At 59.7% G+C, this 20,847-nt stretch overlaps 1 protein-coding gene across 1 annotated transcript in view; it reads right to left on the minus strand.

Annotated features, from left to right (window-relative positions):
• Positions 1-20,847, minus strand: part of LOC115643208 (dedicator of cytokinesis protein 2-like) — a 298,187-nt gene that overhangs the window by 273,722 nt on the left and 3,618 nt on the right. Inside the window, exons 2-10 of the mRNA XM_030547079.1 lie at positions 16,562-16,645; positions 12,000-12,040; positions 11,587-11,642; positions 10,564-10,660; positions 9,945-10,093; positions 9,268-9,403; positions 8,797-8,948; positions 3,669-3,750; positions 1,740-1,875 (exon numbers count right to left, since the gene is read on the minus strand). Coding sequence (XP_030402939.1) covers positions 1,740-1,875; positions 3,669-3,750; positions 8,797-8,948; positions 9,268-9,403; positions 9,945-10,093; positions 10,564-10,660; positions 11,587-11,642; positions 12,000-12,040; positions 16,562-16,645 — 933 coding nt within the window. The remainder of the gene's footprint in view (positions 1-1,739; positions 1,876-3,668; positions 3,751-8,796; positions 8,949-9,267; positions 9,404-9,944; positions 10,094-10,563; positions 10,661-11,586; positions 11,643-11,999; positions 12,041-16,561; positions 16,646-20,847) is intronic.

Raw genomic sequence — 20,847 nt, forward strand, 5'->3', positions numbered from 1 at the left:
GAGGATTTTTCTTTTTCCTTTCTAATCTTCTGTTTCCAAGTTGTAAGTACAAAGTTGGTTTTTTGTTTTGTATTTACATGTCTATAGTTGCTGGAGTGCTTTGATTGTATTCTTTTTGAATAAGGCTGTTTATTCATATTTCTTTTAAGCAATTGACCCTGTATTTGTCACCTTAATACAAAGAGACCATTTGTATGTATTTTTTTTTCTTTTTATATAAAGCTTTCTTTTTAAGACCTGTTGGAGTTTTTCTTTAGTGGGGAACTTCAGGGAATTGGGTCTGCAGCTCACCAGGGAATTGGTGGGAGGAAGAAATCAGGGGGAGGTCTGTGTGTGTTAAATTTACTAGTCTGACTTTGCATTCCCTCTGGGTGAAGAGGAAAGTGCTTTTGTTTCCAGGACTGGAATTACAGAGGGTGGACTCCCTCTGCTTAGATTCACGGAGGTTGCTTCTGTGTATCTCTCCAGAAGCACCTGGAGGGGGGAAGGGAAAAGGATTATTTCCCTTGGTTGTGAGACTCAAGGGTTTGGGTCCTGGGGTCCCCAGGGAAGGATTTCGGGGGGACCAGAGTGCCCCAAAACACTCTAATTTTTTGGGTGGTGGCAGCAGTACCAGGTCCAAGCTGGTAACTAAGCTTGGAGGTTTTCATGCTAACCCCCATATTTTGGACGCTAAGGTCCAAATCTGGGACCAGGTTATATGACAGAGGGTCTGGGTGGGATGAGGCAGCAAACGAGACAGGAGTTTGCAGTGGAGCGTGGTGGTAAAAACCTAATGAAGCTGGTGGGGACGCACAAGCAAAGGCCTCTCAACATGTCAGCAGGAGCTCACCTCTGATATGGCTGATCACTGGCTTCCTCCCCACAGTGGCTTCGCCTGCTGCCCTCCTCCAGGAGAGAGACGCTATTGTCCTCTGATCACTAACAATGAGAGGGAAGAGTCCCCCTCTCTCTGACCCTGGGAGACCCCCTGCCCCTGCACTCAGCCCCAGGTCTCTAAGGGCCAGAAGGACAGTGACAAACCACAGGGAGCTGGAGCAGCCCCAGAGTCGTGGAGGGGCCTGAAAGAGACAGGAAGTGCCAAGTCTGTCTGGCTCAGCACAAAGACAGCCCAGGGGGATGTGACAAAAGCCCACACATGTGAGGGGTGTGAGCCCACTGAGGGAGGTGTGTTAGGTGTGTGTTACTACTAAGCAGACTGAGGGCAAACTCAAAAGGGGAATTTCAGCTGCAGCTCAGAGAAACGCCCTGCACAGAGACAGCTGTGGCCTGTGTTACGCTGGAGATCAGGTGGTCACACTGGTGCCTTCTGGCTTTACAGTCTGAGACAAAAGCTGCACCTGTCAATCAGCCTCCTGGGCAGGGCTGAGCCCAGCACTGGGACACTTGTGAGCAGCCTGACAAAGCCTTGGGGAAGAGGCTCTGGGGAGAGGTTCTGCTCTGCCCCAAGGGATGGGCTGGGTGTGAGTGGATGGCACTGGCCTCTCCCCACCTTCAGCTGTAAATAAGGGGGCCAAATCTGGCAGTGAGCAGGGATGCTGGCCCAGGCGAGGGCCGGGGCAGGTCACGGGCTGACAGGCTAACACTGCGGCCGTGCAGCCCCCACCTCAGGCCAGGAACACAGGCCAAGCCAGCTGGAGCCCTTTGGCTCAGCGGCCAATGGATGGGCAGCAGTGCTGGGGCCAGGGGCTGCTGCACGCCGTCAGCCAGGAACAAATGGATCTAGGGCCCACACTCACCCGAGATGCCAAAGGGCCGTCTGAGGCCCGTGCTCAGTTTCCGCGTGTAGGTCTCCTTCAGGTCCATGCGCCCCACCCGCACAATCTGACACACCAGGAAGAGCCTCTCGCGTTTCAAGTCCTTGCTGCCCAGGTCCTGAGGAGTGGGAGAGAAACTCAAAGAAAGGCCCAGCAGAGCACAAAGGCCTGGCCAGCGGATTCCACGTCCCACCCCAGGGGGTTCTGATGCCAGCTTGGGGACGCCATGTCAGCACTGGTGGGGATGGATGGCACTAGGGGCCTAGCTCAGACAATGCTAACAATCCCCCCCTCCCCCTGGCCTTTCAAAATCTCCCAGAGTCCACTGCTTCTGGGCACCGCTGGGAATTGGGGGATAGGTCCCCAGGGGGCACCGAGCAGAGCTCTAGTGAGTCAGAGGGACACGCTGAGATGTGGTGCTTCAGCCTGTGCACAAGCCGTGTAGCAGCCAAAGGGCACAAGGCAGCAGTGATAGAACAGAGCGAGTCCCTCCCAGGACACCTGCCTGCGAGCATGGTGGACTCAGCTCAGCCTGACATGCTGGAAATGAGCAGGCCCCCTCAGCCGCTCCTGATTTGTTCATGTGGGAGACAGTACACGGACCTATGCCTGCAGCCGGACCTCACTTGGGCCAAGTGCTGTGCAGGGGTCGGGGAGGGGCTGGATGATCAGCTACAGCAGAAGAACATGGTGGGGTGGGAGCTGGCTTTGTGCTCATGCTGTTTATCAGCTTCATTTACATATAAAATTCTCCTTTCTCTGGCCAGCTGCCTTGGTCCCTTCCTGGGGTCAGTCTCGGTGCAGCTTGTGCTGTGAGAATACAGCTCGGGACAGGTATACGCTTACAACGCTACTACGGAGCAGCTGCAGCATTTCAGTGTGGACACTGCCCACACCGACAAGAGGGGTTCTCCTGCTGGCACAAGTGACCCACCTCCCCATTGACCTAGTGCTGTCTGCACTGGGAGATAGGCCACTTTCCCAGAGCCACTCTGCACTCCTGCAAGACGGAGCTATAGGGATGTAAGTGCCTAGTGCAGATCAGGCCTTGGTCACTAGGAGCCACATCCCCTCTGTTCCCCTGCCTGGGGCCTGCGAGAAACCAAGGCAAGCCCCAGCCGAGGAGATGGGCCCACAGGAAAGCCCGGTGGGAGGGGGGCAATTAGGGGCCTTGGTGTCTGAGTGTCACAGAGGAAATGGGCCACAGGAAAGATTTAAAGGAGGAACCAGAAGCTAGGGTGAGCACACACTGCTTCTTTTCAGATGGACTGAAATGTATTAACATTGAGGCTAGAGACCATTTTAAACATTCAGTTGCTGCGTCAAGTAATTGCAGGTGTATACTGAAGGGCAGTAGAAACGTAGATGTGAGAGAGGAATACATGGCATGCTGGGGTTTCCCTAAAATGTTCCTTAAAACAAAGTGTTATCCCGCATTTGTCACGTGGTTTTCCCTTATTTTCATCCAGCAGAGGTGGTCACCCTAGCAGAGCACTGGGACCAAGGGCCATTCAAGGGGGAGCAGGGGGGAGAGGGGGGCTGGGAGTCAGGTGGGGGAAGGTCAGGGAGGGACATGGTGGCCCAGCCATGATGAGGATGAGGAGGGGCATGGTGGCCCAGCTGCGGTGGGGGAGGGGCATAGGGCCCAGCTGCGGTGAGGATGGGGAGGGGCATGGTGACCCAGGTGGAGGGGGGGGGACATGGTGACCCAGCTGTGGGGGATGGTAGGCATATTGTGAAAAATAAACAATCCCTGTAACTAGACAGACACATTCATCCGGCATTTTGCCGTCCATGTCTGGACTGCTGGGCTACTGGTCCTGTGGGGCAGGCTCTGTGCAGCCCCCTGGCTCAGGCATCTGGATGCAAGAGGCATGCTGTCAGGCCGGGCAAGAGGGCACCTGTGCTCACCGTGAAGATGGCCTTCAGGTTGTTGAGCAACTCGATGTCCTGGGGGACCCCCGTGCTAGCCCAGCGGATCAGATAGTTCTCACTGCAAAGAGAACCCGAGAACGTCAGCAGGACACAGCCAAGAGCCTGGGATCCAGCTCTGGCCAGTCTCTCCAGGGGTGGTGCTCTCCTGAGCTGGGCGGGTGAGACTGTGGCTCTGGGCCTCTGGCTCACAGACAGGAGGGGACAGCCACCGAGCACAGGGTCTGTGAGCAGAAGAGGCTAGGCCCGGTCAGCACCCTGGGGATGTGATGGGGGCAGCTGACGCAGGCTCTGCCAGCTCCCACACAGGGCCCTGTCCGATGCTCAAGCCCAGTGAAAGAGAAACAGCGAGGGCCAAGCTTTATCCCCTTCCCCACATGTTCTGTCCTCTCCAATCCAGCACAACCTAGGCAGCCCCTGTCCTACTCAAACAGCCCTGTGGGAAGCCAGGGCTGCCTGGGGGGCGGGGGAGGGGCAGGTGGGGCAATTTGCCCCAGGACTCTGGCCTTGCAGGGGCCCCTATGAGACTATAGTATTCTATGGTATTGCAACTTTTTTTTAACGGAAAGGGCCCCCCAAAACTGCTTTGTCCCAGGCCCCCTGAATCCACTGGGTGGCACTGTGGGAAGCTGCCTGTCCTAACAGTCCTCCTCGCCGTAATGCTGGTACTGGGGATCCCATCTGAGCCGTGGGCCTTGGAGATGCAACCAGCTCTGATTGCAAAGCACGCGCTCAGCAAGCCTCCTTCTGGAGGAGCATGGCATGTGGTGGGACAGGAGGCAGACACATGGCAAGCTCCACACAGCCCTGGAGCAGAGCTCTGCATGGGGCAAGGCCCAAGAACCAACCCCCGTTTAACAGCCAAGCCTATGGCAGTGACTCTCGTGGGCGGAGGAGGCGGCAGCGCCAGGGGGCAGAGTGGCTCTGGGCCAAGTACTGCAGGGGGCTGCCAAGGCTCCCACTCTCTCTCCGGAGTGGGACATGACACCCCTGGAAACAACTCAGGCTTCTCTGTAAGCCCCAGATCGGCACAGCTCAGGTGTGGTCAGCCAGGGGGGCAGGGAAGCACCCTGCTCTCTGAGCTGCAGTAAGGAGGCCAACCAGTGACACTGGGAAGTGAGGACTGGGCAGCAACCCTGGAGGGGACAGGCCCCACATCCCATTCCCCATCCCTCAGCCATCCAGTCCCTACCCTGGGACCAAATGGGAGCCAGCACCCCCTGGAAAGGACCGGCCCCATGTCCTGTTCCCCACACCCTCAGCAAGTCCCTCCATCCTGGAGCCGGATAGGAACCATCATCCCCTCAGAGGAAAGGCTAGTGTCCCATTCCCTGCCCCCACCACCCAGCCAATCCCTCCATCCTGGGGCCAGATTGGAGCCAGCACCCCCATTCCCAACCCCTCAGAGCCAGCCCATCTGCAAGCACTGCACATTCCCATCAGCTCTTTTCACACCTTCCCTGGTTTGTGTACTGCTCTGCTCTGGAGGGACCCCTGTCTCGCTCCCTGCAATCCAGCTTCGCTAGTCCTGAAGCTGCTCCCTGGCTGGTGCCCGCTGTCCTGGACAGAGGGAGATTACTGTTTTGTACGGCCCTGGGCCAGAGCAAGTGGGGACCCCCTGTCCCCCCTCCTGCACTCCTGCCAGGGAAATGGGGTTGGGCGCAGGGGCTTTCCCCGCTCCCTGGCAGGAACGCCAGGAGGGTGGGTGAAGCAGGTCAGGGTGTGGGGGTGCCCATTTTTCTAGGGGGTCCCCAATTGTCCAGGGACCCCTGAGCATGGGCTCAGTGGAAGTCCATCACTGCCACCTCTTTGTCCAACCTGCAGCCCTGGCTCAGCTGCCTGGCGCTGGCTCAGCCTGGCCTTCCCCAAGCACTGCTCCGTCTAGCCCTCTCTCCTCTGTCTTTCAGCAGCACCCCCCTTCTGCCTCCCCAGAATCCAGCCCAGGGGAGACCCACAGCTGCAGTGTGTGATGGGTGACCACCCCGGGGCTTTTCGCTCTCACTCCTGTGTGAAGGGCGTTTTGTCTCTGAGTATATTCTGGAAACCACTTTCACACAAATCCCTTCCCATCACATGGATCCACAAAGTGCTTCCACAAACACAGGGCCTCTGCAGAGCCCGAACTCTGGCCCTTGGCTCCCCAGCACCCACCTGTTATTTGAGCTACATGTGACTATGAGGCTTGGTGGTGTGAAAGTAGAATGAATTATATTGTGAAAATAAAAAGGATTAAAGAAATGCTGTCTGTACCTTTAAGCAAAATTGTTGAAATGCTGCAATCCAGGTGTCAGGAATACAGACATTAACATAGAACAATTGCACCATTTAAGGGCAATTGGTGAAGTATTAGCCTTAGATCGATAACAGTTAGTAAGGAAGTAGGATATGCATGCTGTGCCCCAGGTGAATTTTACTGTTTTGCTTTCTTTGTCCCTTTGTCTAATTCCCGCTCTTCTATCTGTATAAATAAAATAGTTTGTGTCTTGCATGGTGCTCACATTATCTGGGTGTATTAGCGGAGCGCTGTGCTAATAAAACAGAGTGGTCTGACAAACTGTGAGTCCTGAGTCTAACTTTGGCCACGTCCAGACTACCCGCTGTATCGGTGGGTTAAAATTGATTGCTCGGGGATCGATATATCGCATCTAGTCTGGACGCGATGTATCGATCCCCGAGCGCGCTTATATCGATTCCGGAACTCCATCAACCCCAACGGAGTTCCGGAATCGACAGGGAGAGCCGCGAACATCGATCCTGCACGGTGTGGACAGGTGAGTAATCCGATCTTAGATATTCGACTTCAGCTACGTTATTCACGTAGCTGAAGTTGCGTATCTAAGATCGATTTCCCCCCCGTAGTGTGGACCAGCCCTTTGACAATGGGGACCCACTGCTAGAGGGGGCTGTGAGACGCACTTGACCAGTGAGCACAGAACAAACTGCCCCAGCACAGCTGAGACCTGGAGCGCAGGAGTGCCTGGCCCTGGGGCGAGGGCTGCAGGGTAAAGCAGATCACAGAGTCCTTACCCTGGGAACACTCAGTATAAAGGCAGTGGGTTCAGAGGGCAAGGCTAGGGTCAGGAGACACAGAGTAACAATAACCGGTCAGTTTTCGTCACACAGGTCCCTGTGGGCAGAAACACTCCCATGGGACGGCAATTCCCCACTTGTACATCTACCGTCCCCCTTGGCAGCTCCCTGGGCAGCCGACACCAGACACCGTGGGTCCCTGGGCAGCCAACACCAAAAGAGCCCACAAGATGCCAGCGCAGCCAGGAGGGAGGTTATTGCAGGCGTATTGGAACAGCTGGGGGCTGTGCGCCATGCTGGGCACCCGCAGGACAAACTAGTCCTGACGGATATAAGAGAGGGGCAGGGCAGATCTCTGGGCCCAGGAAGGGTGAAGGGCCTGTTTCCTCTAAGCTGAAAACAGGTGACCTCAGGTTAACCAGAGACATGTGAGGCCAGTTAGAGGCTCCATTGACCTTTAAAAACCATCCTCTGGTGTGAGAGCGAGAGAGGAAGGGGGAGCCAGAGACAGGCTGCATCAGGAGGAATGGCTTCCCCAAGGTGAAGGCTGTCTGCCCTCCCTACAGAGAAAGAAAGAGCTGCCGAGCCCCTGGGCCCGCTGGCTGCCCCCCTGCTGCCTCAGGTTAGGATGGCAACATGTTGAGTCCCATCGGGTCTCACGCCATATGAAGCCTCAGGCACTCAGCAAAGGGCCAAAAGCCCTGGCCTCAGCGAGGAGTTCCCTGGCCCCGGGCAGGGTCCGTGTGCTCCTGCCAGGACAACCCTCCCTGAACAGGGGGAGAGGGGCAGTTCTCACCAGTTGGTCGGTCACTGTGGGGGTGTGATCAGTCACTGGTGGTGGGGTCGGTTATCACTGGTCAGTCACTGGGGAGGTCTCAATTATCACTGGTCGGTAGGGTTGCCAGGTGTCCGGTTTTCGACCAGAACGCTCAGTCGAGAAAGGACCCTGGCGGGTCTGGTCAACACCACTGATTGGGCTGTTAAAAGTCCAGTCGGCGGCGCAGCGGGGCTAAGGCAGGCTTCCTGCCTGCTGTGGCTCCGCGCAGTTCCTGGAAGTGGCCAGCACATCCCTGCAGCCCCTAGGCAGAGGGGCAATCAGGGAAGCTCCACACACTGTCCCTGCCCCCAGTGCCAGCTCCGCAGCTTCCATTGGCTAGGAACCACGGCCAATTAAAACTGCAAGGGCAGCGTCTGCCCCTGGCCCCTCCGCCTAAAGGCCGCAGGGACATGCTGGCCACTTCCAGGAACTGCATGGAGCCAAGGCAGGCAGGGAACCTGCCTTAGCCTGCTGTGCCGCTGACCAGGAGCTGCCTGAGGTAAGTGCCGCCCAGCTGGAGCCCACACTCCGATCCCCCTCCCGCACCCAACCTCCTGCCCCAGCCCTGAGCCCCCTCCCAGAGCCTGCACCCCTCACTCCCTCCCACAACCTGCCCTAGCCCTGATCCTCCTCCTACACGCTGAACGCCTCATTTCTGGCCCCACCCCAGAGCCAACACCCCCATCCGGAGTCCTCACCTTGTCCTGCACCCTAACCCCCTGCCCCAGCCCAGTGAAGGTGGGAGAGAGCGAGTGAGGGCAGGAGTGGGGATGGAGGGAGTGGGGGCGGGACCTCTGAGAAGGGGCACAGCCTCTGGGAAGGGGCGGGGAATGAGTGTTTTGTTTTGTACTATTAGAAAGCTGGCAACCCTACTGGTCAGTCAATGGAGGGCGGGGTGAGTTATCTCTGGTCAGTGGGGTGAAGGGGAGGGGTGGTTATCACCAGCCAGTCAGTGGGCAGGGGTGGGAGAGAGGAGACAAGTCATCGGCCAGTGGGTGATGTCCCAGGTAAACCATCTGGGCTCACGTGGCTCAGGACAGTGGCTCTGCTGTTGCTCCAGGTCTGGTTTGGAAACTGCTGACCTCCACAGTGCCAGGTGCTAGGATCACTTACCCAGGAGCAGGTCACTTGGCAACTCCCCGTGGGCCAAGGCTCAGGAGTCAGTCAGGTCCCATCAGAGCAGCAGCCCTGGCCCAGGGTTCTCCTGGTGAGGCCCCCAGAGCAGGGTGTAAGCCCGTGTCCCTCCCTTGGGGCAGGTACCTGATCATCTTCTGCTGGCCGGGGTCGTAGAGCGCCGTGAAGAGCTGTGCCTCCTCTCCGATGTTGCAGACGAAGTTGCGGACGCAGAGGTAGAGGTTGTGGGAGGGCGAGGCCAGGTGAGCACTGCACTCCAGCTCGCTGTGCTGAGAGCACTGCAGGGAGACGGGCAGAGGTTAAGGCCAAAAAGACTCCCACCTGCCTGGCCCCTCCCCAGCCTGGCTCCTGCCTGGGGTCTAGTTGGAGCCAGGCCCAGAGTGGTGGGCAGCAGGACAGCCTGAAGCTCAGCACAGAGGCTGGGTGGGACAGGGAGACCCGCAACCTGGCAGGGGGCTGGAACTCCCCTTCTCTGTGTATGGACTCCCGTGGGCAGTGCCTCTCAGCCGGGCAGGGCCAGCACACCTGTTAGCATGGAGTGGGGCAGAGACCGTCCAGGAGGAGGGACCGGGCGAGGGGGCCAGGGCTGGGACTCACCATCTCTTCCTGGATGCGCTCACTGATCATACTAGTGGCCTGTTTGTGAGCATGGAAGAGGCTGATGACGCTGGTTCTGTCGGGGTCCAGGATGTTCCCATTCTCGTCACGCACAACCAGGTCCAGCTCCAGGATCCTGCAGTGCACAAGGTGGGGCATGAACACGACTCCAGATGCAGGTCAGGGACCTGGACTCTCCAAGGCCTCTGGTCCGGCCCAGCCGCACTCAGAGCAGCACCCAGCCACGCTGTCACGGAGCAAACGCCCAGCCCTTCTGGTCCCTGGCTGTCCAGCCTGCATGCCCAGCAGGTGCCCACCTTGGGGCAGGAAGGGGCCGGCACAGGCCTCACCCAGGACTGCAGCAAGGATCATGCCAGTGGTCGCCACGGATGACCCCCAACCCCCTCATTGTTCCTGATCCACACACTGCGGGGCCCTCCCTGTCCCCTGGGTCTTCGCTCACCCTATGCTGCTTGCACACGTGTGTCTCGCACACCCGGGCTATCTCCATCCCCATGCTCTCACTTTCTCCAATGCACTCACACCACGTATTAGTGCCCATTCCTGGTCCCTCTCCAGCCACCCCTGCCCCCGCCTACAACCCCTCTCCGGCCCCATGCCCTGCCTTGGCCCCCCCATCTCAGCCCCACCTTTCCCTGCCCCCTGCCTGCTCTCACTTGTTTCCGTAGTCGATCTTGCTGGTCACCTCCTTCTTGAGCTCCAGGAGCTCATCCTTGGGAAGCGTCCCAGAGAGCAGCTGCGAGCGCCTCTCCACCAGCTCACACATCATCCTCCTGACCTGCCCGTATCGCTCCTTCTGCCCCATCTGCAGGGGAACAAGGGGGCAAGAGTCATGCCTGATCCCAGAGAGCTGATCACCCGCAACCCTCGCAGCGGAGAGCCCAAGCCATGTGGCCCCTCTTCCCTGACCCCTTCTGACCCCATCCCAAAAAGAGCCACCTCCCATGGTTCCCACAACCCCCATTCCTGACCCCATCGCAGCCCCTGCAGTCCCCATCCCAAAGACAAAGAGCCACCCCCCACAGTTCCCACACCCCCCATTCCTGACCCCATCGCAGCCCCTGCAGCCCCCTGCGGTTCCCACACCCCCTATCTCTGACTCTCCGCAGCACTCAGCCTGGGACTCAACCTCCTAAAGGCTGGCGCTTGCCCTGTGCATCCCCTGTCCCTCCCCTCCCTGTGCTGAGGGCTGGTGGCCCATCCCCAGAGGGTGGCTCATCCCCAGAGGGTGGCCCATCCCTGTGGCTTCCCTAATGCTGGGCCCCAGGCTCTCACCACGTAGAGCTGCTTCCAGATGGTGGCCCATTCCCGCAGCGTGGTGGTGATTTCCTGCACCATCGGCATCTCCACCGGCACAATGTTCTCCTCCGCCCTGGCCAGAGAACTGGTGAGGCCAAGCCCTGCACGTGGCGAGGAGGCTCAGCCCCATCCCTGCCCACCACATGGGGGTCCCTGAGCTCAGCAGCCCCAGTTCCCGCCTGCCCCGGAGTTCTGCCCCAGCCTGTGGCAGCGCCAGCCATCAGCCTCAGGGAGCCCCACTGAGACCCTGCATCGCTCTCCCTGGGTCCAGCTGCCGTCTGAGGGGGCTGCCCACCCCAGCCAGGGACCCACTGGGCGGCTAGAGCCCCGGCCTGGCCAGGTGATAAGGGGAGCGAATCCCAGAGCTGCAGGCTGGTTACTGCAAGCAGCCCATGGACCAGGCTGGGGCAGGGCATGGGGAGAGAGCTTAGAACCAGGCCAGGCACAGACCTGGGGCGCTGGGCTGCTTGCCCCACCTCATGCCAGGGGAGAGGCCTGGCCAAGTGTTGGGATTGGGAGGGCAAGATGTCTGGCCAAACACAGGGATGTGGGGGAGGGGGAAAGGGCCCAGCTGAGAACTTGGACGAGAGGGGGGATAGGGCCCAGCTGAGCACTGGGATGGGGCGGGGACAGGACCCAGCCGAGCTCTGGGACGGGGGCAGGGGACAGGACCCAGCCGAGCTCTGGGATCGGGGTTGGGGGCAGGATCCAGCCGAGCTCTGGGATCGGGGTTGGGGGCAGGATCCAGCCAAGCTCTGGGACAGGGACGGGGGGCAGGGTATGGCCGAGCTCTGGGATGGGGACGGGGGGGAGGCAGGACCCGGCTGAGCTCTGGGACGGGGGCTGGGGGGGCAGGACCTGGCCGAGCACTGGGACGGTGGGGGGGGGCGGTGATGGGCCAAATAAGGTGCAGATCAGGGAGGACCCAGCCCCCTGACCAGTAAAACATTCGCTGACTCAGCCCAGAGCCCTTCCCTGCCCCCCCGCCCCAGTACCTACCCCCTCTGCTCCACATGGGCGCTCTTCAGGTGAATCAGTGTGACAGGGAATATGCCCTGGGGAGAGGAGAAGTTGTCAGCACAGCGACCCTGATCTGGGGGGCAGAGTCAGAGGGCAGGATGTCAGCCCCCATGGGGCGGGAACCCCCGAACCCAGTCGGATGTGGGTCAACCTAAGGCCAGGTCCAGGAGCAGATGTCAGGGGGAGGCTCGGAGCCCCCACACCAGGTTAAAGTCACTCCCCGCAAGGCCCGTGATTTCCTGCAGGGGACGCCACGCAGCGAGAGCGGGAGCTCAGCCTCAGGCCACGCGCTGTGTCCCCAGCGCCCCACAGCAGCTGTGGGGCCCGGCCCTCGGACAATGGAGAGGACGAGCACCCCAGCCTCTCTGCACCGCGGGGAGCAGCACACTTACCCAGGTGGCTCTGTTCCTGAGCGAGTACCCTCTGTACCAGCCTGCAAGCAGAACAGCAGCCAGTGAGACCAAGGGCCTCTGAAAGAAGAGCACCTCTCCCAGCAGGGGGCGCTGGGGGGGGGGCAGGGCAGGATTCCTGGCTGGGGGGGAGCTCCCGGCTACCCCAGCCCCAGTCTCTCCCAGCAGGGGGCGCTGTGGGGGGCACGGCAGGATTCCTGGCTGGGTTGGGGGGAGCTCCAGGTGACTCCAGCCCCAGCCTCTCCCACTAGGGGGTGCTGGTGGGGGGCAGGATTCCTGGCTAGGGGGGAGCTCGCAGCTACCCCAACCCCAGTCTTTCCCGGCAGGGGGCGCTGTGGGGGGCAGGGCAGGATTCCTGGCTGGGGGGAGCTCCCAGCTATCCCAGCCCCAGCCTCTCCCAGCAGGGGGCGTTGTGGGGGGCCAGGGCAGGATTCCTGGTTAGGGGGGAGCTCCCAGCTACCCCAACCCCAGTCTCTCCCAGCAGGGGGCGCTGTGGGGGGGCAGGGCAGGATTCCTGGTTAGGGGGGAGCTCCCAGCTACCCCAACCCCAGTCTCTCCCAGCAGGGGGCGCTGTGGGGGGCACGGCAGGATTCCTGGCTGGGGGGAGCTCCCAGCTACCCCAACCCCAGTCTTTCCCAGCAGGGGGCGTTGTGGGGGGCCAGGGCAGGATTCCTGGTTAGGGGGGAGCTCCCAGCTACCCCAGCCCAGGCCTTTCCCAGCAGGGGGGGCTGTGGGGGCCAGGGCAGGATTCCTGGTTGGGGGGGAGCTCCCAGCTACCCCAGCCCAGGCCTCTCCCAGCAGGGGGGGCTGTGGGAGCCAGGGCAGGATCCCTGGCTGGGGGGGAGCTCCCAGCTACCCCAGCCCAGGCCTCTCCCAGCAGGGGGGGCTGTGGGGGCCAGGGCAGGATTCCTGGTTGGGGGGGAGCTCCCAGCTACCCCAGCCCTAGTCTCTCCCAGCAGGGGGGGCTGTGGGGGCCAGGGCAGGATCCCTGGCTGGGTTGGGGGGAGCTCCCAGCTACCCCAGCCCAGGCCTCTCCCAGCAGGAGCGGTGGCTAGGGAGACTGGAGTGGGGGGACTGGCTGCTGAGGGGAAGTATTACTAGGGGCTGGCTGCTGTTGTTGTGTATTGTTGTGTCTCAAAGCGCCTTGGAGCCAAACCCAGAACAGAGAGGCACTGCCCAAGCAGCTGACAACCCGTGTACAAGAGACGAGCGGAGACAGACCACCAGGGAGCCAAGAGAACCACCAGACCATGGCCAGCGTGACAGGCGGTGGTCTCAGCACACCAGCCCCCGAATCACTCTCAGGTATTTTTGTCGGCGGGGAGGCAGAGCAGAGTGCTCAGGGGGTTTGAAGCCGGACAATGAGTTAGTTTTTCAGAGGTTTACAGGGAGCTGTTCCCCAGTGTGGGGGCAGGGGAGAAGGCACCAAGGAGCTTGTTTGAACCTGGAACAAGTGAGTCCTGGAGGCTGGTGTCACGGGCTGATGGGAGGTGAACGCAGACAGGCAGCGTGGGGATGGGTCATGCCGTGAAAGCTAAGCTCATGTTGGATCCAGTGGAGAAGCGGGAGCCAGCGGAGGGTGCTGTGGGCACAGTGCTGCTCACAAACTGGGAAGAATTGGTAGGGGAAGCAAAAGTGGATAGGAACCTGGGAGGCAGTGACCACGAGATGGTTGAGTTCAGGATCCTGACACAAGGAAGAAAGGAGAGCAGCAGAATACAGATCCTGGGCTTCAGAAAAGCAGACTTTGACTCCCTTACTGAACTGATGGACGGATTCCCTGGGAGGCTAATATGAGGGGGAAAGGAGTCCAGGAGAGCTGGCTTTATTTTAAAGAAGCCTTATTGAGGGCACAGGAACAAACCAGCCCAATGTGCAGAAAGAATAGCAAATATGGCAGGCAACCAGCTTGGCTCAACGGTGAAATCTTAACAGTGAGTTTAAACTCAGAAAGGCAGCTTCCAAGAAGTGGAAATTTGGACAGATGACTAGGGAGGAGTATAAAAATATTGCTCAGGCATGCAGGGGTGTAATCAGGAAGGCCAAGGCACAACTGGAGTTGCAGCTAACAAGGGATGTGAAGGATAACAAGGAGGGTTTCTGCAGGTATGTTAGCAACAAGAAGGCGGTCAGGGAAATTGTGGGACCCTTACTGAATGGGGCAGACAACCTAATGACAGATGATGTGGAAAAAGCTACAGTACTCAATGCTTTTTTGCCCTGAGTCTGCACAGACAAGGTCAGCTCCCAGACTGCTGCACAGGGCAGCACAGCATGAGAAGGAGGTGACCAGCCCTCAGTGGTGAAAGAACAGGTTAAGGACTGTTTAGAAAAGCCGGACATGCACAAGTCCATGGGTCCAGATCTAATGCATCTGAGGGTGCTGAGGGAGTTGGCTGATCTGATTGCAGAGCCATTGGCCATTATCTTTGAAAATCGTGGTGATCAGGGGAGGTCCCAGATGATTGGAAAAAGGCAAATCTAGGGCCCATATTTAAAAAAAGGAAGAAGGAGAATCTGGGGAACTACAGACCGGTCAGCCTCACCTCAGTCCCCAGCAAAATCATGGAGCAGGCCCCCAAGGAATGCATTTTGAAGCACTTGGAGGAGAGGAAGGTGATCAGGAACAGTCAGCATGGATTCACCCAGGGCAAGTCATGCCTCACCAACCTGATTGCCTTCTATGATGAGATAACTGGCTCTATGGATATGGGGAAAGCGGAGGATGTGATCTATCTTGACTTTAGCAAAGCTTTTGATATGGTCTCCCACAGTATTCTTGCCAGCAAGTTAAAGAAGTATGGGCTGGATGAATGGACTATAAGGTGGATAGAAAGCTGGCTAGATCATCGGGCTCAACGGGTACCGATCATTGGCTCCATGTCTGGTTGGGAGCCGGTTTCAAGCGGAGTGCCCCAAGGGTCAGTCCTGGGGCCGGTTTTGTTCAATATCTTTATTAATGATCTGGATGATGGGATGGATTGAACCCTCAGCAAGTTCACAGATGATACTAAGCTGTGGGGAGAAGTAGATACGCTGGAGGGTAGGGACAGGGTCCAGAGTGACCTAGACAAATTGGAGGATTGGGCCAAAAGAAATCTGATGAGGTTCAACAAGGACAAGTGCAGAGTCCTGCACTTAGGATGGAAGAATCCCAGGCACTGCTACAGACTGAGGACTGACTGGCTAAGCAGCAGTTCTGCAGAAAAGACCTGGGGAATCACAGTGGATGAGAAGCTGGATAGGAGTCAGCAGTGTGCCCGTTGCCAAGAAGGCCAATGGCATATTGGGATGTATTAGTAGGAGCATTGCCAGCAGATCAAGGGAAGTGATTATTCCCCTCTATTCGGCACTGGTGAGGCCATGCCTGGAGTATTGCGTCCAGTTTTGATCCACACAGTACAGAAGGGATGTGGACAAATTGGAAAGGGTCCAGAAGAAGACAATGAAAATGATTAGGGGGCTGGAGCACATGACTTATGAGGAGAGGCTGAGGGAACTGGGATTGTTTAGTCTGCAGAAGAGAAGAGTGAGGGGGGATTTGATATCAGCCTTCAACTACCTGAAGGGGGGTTCCAAAGAGGATGAAGCTTGGCTGTTCTCAGTGGTGACAGATGACAGAACAAGGAGCAATGGTCTCAAGTTGCAGTGGGGGAGGTCTCAGTTGGATATTAGGAAACCCTATTTCACTAGGAGGGTGGTGAAGCACTGGAATGGGTTCCCTAGGGAGGTGGTGGAATCTCCTTCCTTAGAGGTTTTTAAGGTCAGGCTTGACAAAGCCCTGGCTGGAATGATTTAGTTGGGGGTTGGTCCTGCTTTGAGCAGGGGGTTGGACTAGATACCTCCTGAGGTCCCTTCCAATTTAACCCTGATATTCTATGATGGGCTAGGAGCTGCATGGCTCTGAGCAGGCCGGGACGGATCAGTAATGGAGCTGCCCTGATCAGCAGGGGGAGAGTGGGAGTTGTGGGGAGGGAGACGAAAGGCCTTGTCTCGCAGATGCTCTGCAGAAAGAACCAGCCAGATTTACACACAGCTGCAAGTGAGGACCTGGCGAGAGGCCGGGGTGAAGACAATGCCCCAGTTACAGGCCTGAGTGACAGAGCAGGATGGTGACGTTGTCCAAGCAAGGAGGGCTTGGGGGAAGACTAGGAGCCGGAGCTGGCAGCTAGACAGTCCCCAGGAGGCGTCAGAGAGAAAGGCCCAGATTGTCGTTTGGCCTGAAGGAGACAGTCTGGAGATAAGTGAGTTGGGCATAGAGAGGGTGACTGACTCTGCGGTTGCAGATGGGGTTATGAGAGCCCTGGTGCAGAGGGAGAAGAGAAGGGGACCCCACACAGAAAGCGGGAGGGGGACGAGGAGATCTGCTGAAGGGAGCTGAGAGAGGAGGAGGACCAGGAGAGGGCAGAGTCCCAGAAGCCGAGGGAGGACGCGATTTCAAGAAGAGTGTGGCTGATGGTTTCACAGGCAGTGAGAGGTCCAAGAGGATTCTCCTGGGGAATATGGAGCCAGTTCCCCCACTCTCAGTGCCCAGCCCCACTTACCCTCCGAGGCCTGTAGGATGTGCACTGTATCCCCGATCTGCAGCGGCAGGTGATGCTCGTTTGTGCCCGAAAAGTTCCACAAAGCTGTAAAACAACAGCCAGGGGAGTTAGGGGGGTGGTGAGAGGGGGCAGCTCCGGACCCCAGCAACCTGCAGGTGGCTCTGCCCTCTCACTGCCTCACCCAGCCCAGCTCGCCTGTCCCTGGGGCTAGGGGGAACCTGGCACACTTGCTCTCTGAGCTCGGCCTCTCAGTGCCTTGCGGACAACTTGCCTCAGCTGTTCCCTAGCACTGGGTGGGGCCGCCCTTCGGTCCTGGTGCTGCCCCATTGTCACAACCACTGCTACTGGTGTGCCAGGCTGAGCCAGCCCCAGTCACCCCCAAGAGCGAGAGGCGCAACATGCCCCCTTCATCTGAGCTGTCGCCCCGCCCGTGCCAGGCCCCATGCTGCCACCATCTCCCAGCCTGTACTCAGGGCAGCGCAGTCACGGGGGAAGTGACTGGCTGGGGCTGGGGGGCAGGAGAGACCCCTCTATGACACTGCACAGATGAGCGCCCGGGACGGCGTGGCCAGTCTTGGGGCTCCCGAGGGGTCTGAGTTCAGCAGCGCCAGGATGGAGGGTGCAGATGGAGCTGGAGGCAGGTGGGTCCGGGAGCTGCCACGAGGCTGGGGGAAGATCTGCAGGGTGCTGCCAGCCAGGGACATAGGCATGAGCAGCACGGGCAGGCTGGGGATGAGGACAGCAGGATCCAGCTTCCTTGTGGAGTGGGGATTTCACTGTACCCAGGACCAGGGCTGTCAAGTGCCCAGAGGGATGCTCCCGCCCATGGCACTCCTTCCCACACGCGCACAGCGCAGCCTGGCTCTGCCCATCCTGCAGCTCTGCCTGCTGGGCACTAGCAGACTGGGGGTTGCTCTGCAGGCAGCTGGGCACCTCCTCCCCCGGTTCTCCCACTGGCCCAGCTAGGGGCACCCTCTATTGGCACCAGGGTCCCACCCCCAGCTGCCACCCACCCTCCATCCCAGGACCCCTGCAGCCTTCAGCAGCCAACAGCGCAGGTCACCAGCACCCACCACCACTCAGGGCAGGGTGTGGTAACAAGCCAAACCATTAAATATGCACAATTCTAAGCATGCAAATTAGCTCATTAAGTAATTTGCATAAAATATCACACAAAGAGCTGCACAAAACTTCAACTTCCAGGTTCAAGGTCTCAGGCCTTATCTCCAACGTGCACCCTCGGCCCAGCGTTGAAAGAGCCCAGAGAGGAGGCTGCCAGGGCCTCTGGGACCCGTCAGCACCAGGGTAAAGCCATGTGTGCTGGCACCTGAGGTGTGTCGGGGGCAGGTGCCAGGCTGCGGAATGAACCCCCAGGAACTACAGGCCAGCCCGCCCCGCCTGCTGCACCCAGCAGAGATCTCTGACATGCCCGCATGGGTACTGCTGTAAAAACCCCTCCCAAAACAAGACACAGGCTGCTGCAGCTGCTGCTCTGAGGGGAGACAGGCGGGGGAGATGCCCTGGGGATGAGCCGCCCTGTGGGATCCTAAGCAGAAAGAACAGAAAACTCAGCAGCTGCACCCCAAGTGGCTAGGCCAACCCACTGTTATGCACAGCCCCACAGCCCTCTGTCCCATCACCACAGCATCCAGGCCCCTTGCTGTCTCCAATGTGTATTTCCCCACCCAGCGCAGAGACAGGGCCAGGATCAGCCCCTAGTCAGGGGCTCTTTCGAAATCTGACCCTGCTGATGGGTGCTGAGCCCTGGGGAGGCTGCTCAACGACGTCCTGGAGCCCCCCAGGACTAAACCTGGAGCTCCTGAGTCCCAGGCCAGCCCCTCGCCATTGGGCTGCAGGGCGACCAGACAGCAAGTGTGAAAATTCGGGATGGGGGTGGGGGGTAATAGGAGCCTATATAAGAAAAAGACCCAAAAATCTGGACTGTCCCTATAAAATCGGGACATCTGGTCACCCCAGCTGTCCTGCCTCCCAGCTGGGTGAGCAGGGCCCTGAGCCCAGCAGGAGCCACCGGGGACACTGAGTCTGGCTCAGCTGCTGGGACCCTGCGTGAGTGTAGCAGGCAGGGGTCAAGCCCGGGGCGCCCAAGGGACCGTTCAGCTGCGGGGGGGCCACCGCAGAAACAGTTCCACTCGCTCATCTGCTAAGCGGCAGCTACTGAGAAAAGCAGGAACAGAAAATACCACAGAGGAAAGTGACAGCAGGAGCCTGCAACGCGACGCTTCCTGCCACAGGCTGGGCTCGGCGGGAGGAAGGTCTGTGCAGAGAGCGCAGGAGCCCCGGTGCTATTCCTGGCTCCAGTCCCTCTCTCGGTTACAGCGCAGGAGCCCCCAGCTCTATTCCTGGCTCCGGTCCCTCTCTCGGTTACAGCGCAGGAGCCCCCAGCTCTATTCCTGGCTCCGGTCCCTCTCTCGGTTACAGCGCAGGAGCCCCCAGCTCTATTCCTGGCTCCGGTCCCTCTCTCGGTTATAGCACAGGAGCCCCCAGCTCTATTCCTGGCTCTGGTCCCTCCTCCGGTTACAGCACAGGAGCCCCTGGCGCTATTCCTGGCTCCGGTCCCTCCCCCGGTTACAGCGCAGGAGCCCCCAGCTCTATTCCTGGCTCCGGTCCCTCCCCCGGTTACAGCGCAGGAGCCCCCGGCTCTATTCCTGGCTCCGGTCCCTCCCCCGGTTACAGCGCAGGAGCCCCCAGCTCTATTCCTGGCTCCGGTCCCTCTCTCGGTTATAGCACAGGAGCCCCGGCTCTATTCCTGGCTCTGGTCCCTCCTCCGGTTACAGCACAGGAGCCCCCGGCGCTATTCCTGGCTCCAGTCCCTTCCCCGGTTACAGCGCAGGAGCCCCCAGCTCTATTCCTGGCTCCGGTCCCTCCCCCGGTTACAGCGCAGGAGCCCCCAGCTCTATTCCTGGCTCCGGTCCCTCCCCCGGTTACAGCGCAGGAGCCCCCAGCTCTATTCCTGGCTCCGGTCCCTCCCCCGGTTACAGCGCAGGAGCCCCCAGCTCTATTCCTGGCTCCGGTCCCTCCCCCGGTTACAGCGCAGGAGCCCCCAGCTCTATTCCTTGCTCCGGTCCCTCCCCCGGTTACAGCGCAGGAGCCCCCAGCTCTATTCCTGGCTCCGGTCCCTACCCCGGTTACAGCGCAGGAGCCCCCAGCTCTATTCCTGGCTCAGGTCCCTCCCCCGGTTACAGCGCAGGAGCCCCCAGCTCTATTCCTGGCTCCGGTCGCTCTCTCGGTTACAGCGCAGGAGCCCCCAGCTCTATTCCTGGCTCCGGTCCCTCCCCCGGTTACAGCGCAGGAGCCCCCGGCTCTATTCCTGGCTCCGGTCCCTCCCCCGGTTACAGCGCAGGAGCCCCCGGCTCTATTCCTGGCTCCGGTCCCTCCCCCGGTTACAGGGCAGGAGCCCCCGGCTCTATTCCTGGCTCCGGTCCCTCTCTCGGTTACAGCGCAGGAGCCCCCGGCTCTATTCCTGGCTCCGGTCCCTCCCCCGCTTACAGCACAGGAGCCCCCGGCTCTATTCCTGGCTCCGGTCCCTCCCCCGGTTACAGCGCAGGAGCCCCCAGCTCTATTCCAGGCTCCGGTCCCTCCCCCGGTTACAGCGCAGGAGCCCCCAGCTCTATTCCAGGCTCCGGTCCCTCCCCCGGTTACAGCGCAAGAGCCCCCAGCTCTATTCCTGGCTCCGGTCCCTCCCCCGGTTACAGCGCAGGAGCCCCCGGCTCTATTCCTGGCTCTGGTCCCTCTCTCGGTTACAGCGCAGGAGCCCCCAGCTCTATTCCTGGCTCCGGTCCCTCCCCCGGTTACAGCGCAGGAGCCCCCGGCTCTATTCCTGGCTCCGGTCCCTCTCTCGGTTACAGCGCAGGAGCTCCCAGCTCTATTCCTGGCTCCGGTCCCTCCCCCAATTACAGCGCAGGAGCCCCCAGCTCTATTCCTGGCTCCGGTCCCTTCCCCAGTTACAGCGCAGGAGCCCCCGGCTCTATTCCTGGCTCCGGTCCCTCTCTCAGTTACAGCGCAGGAGCCCCCGGCTCTATTCCTGGCTCCAACACATGCTGCCATCGTGATGCAACCTGAGAATATGAGGTGAGGTTCGGCTCTCTAGCTACCCCGGACACATGGATTCACGCAGACAAGACCTCACACCGACCCCACCCATACTGCTCAGAACCCACTTGCTGCCGCTGAGGACCAGTACGGCCCCCATGCCCAGCACGTGTTATTGGTGGGGAGCTCGGGGGGCTGTGCAGGGGGTCTCAGGGGCAGCCCACAGGGTGCAGGGG

Source organism: Gopherus evgoodei, unplaced genomic scaffold (genome assembly GCF_007399415.2).
Source record: "Gopherus evgoodei ecotype Sinaloan lineage unplaced genomic scaffold, rGopEvg1_v1.p scaffold_52_arrow_ctg1, whole genome shotgun sequence".
NCBI classification, from domain to species: Eukaryota; Metazoa; Chordata; order Testudines; family Testudinidae; genus Gopherus; species Gopherus evgoodei.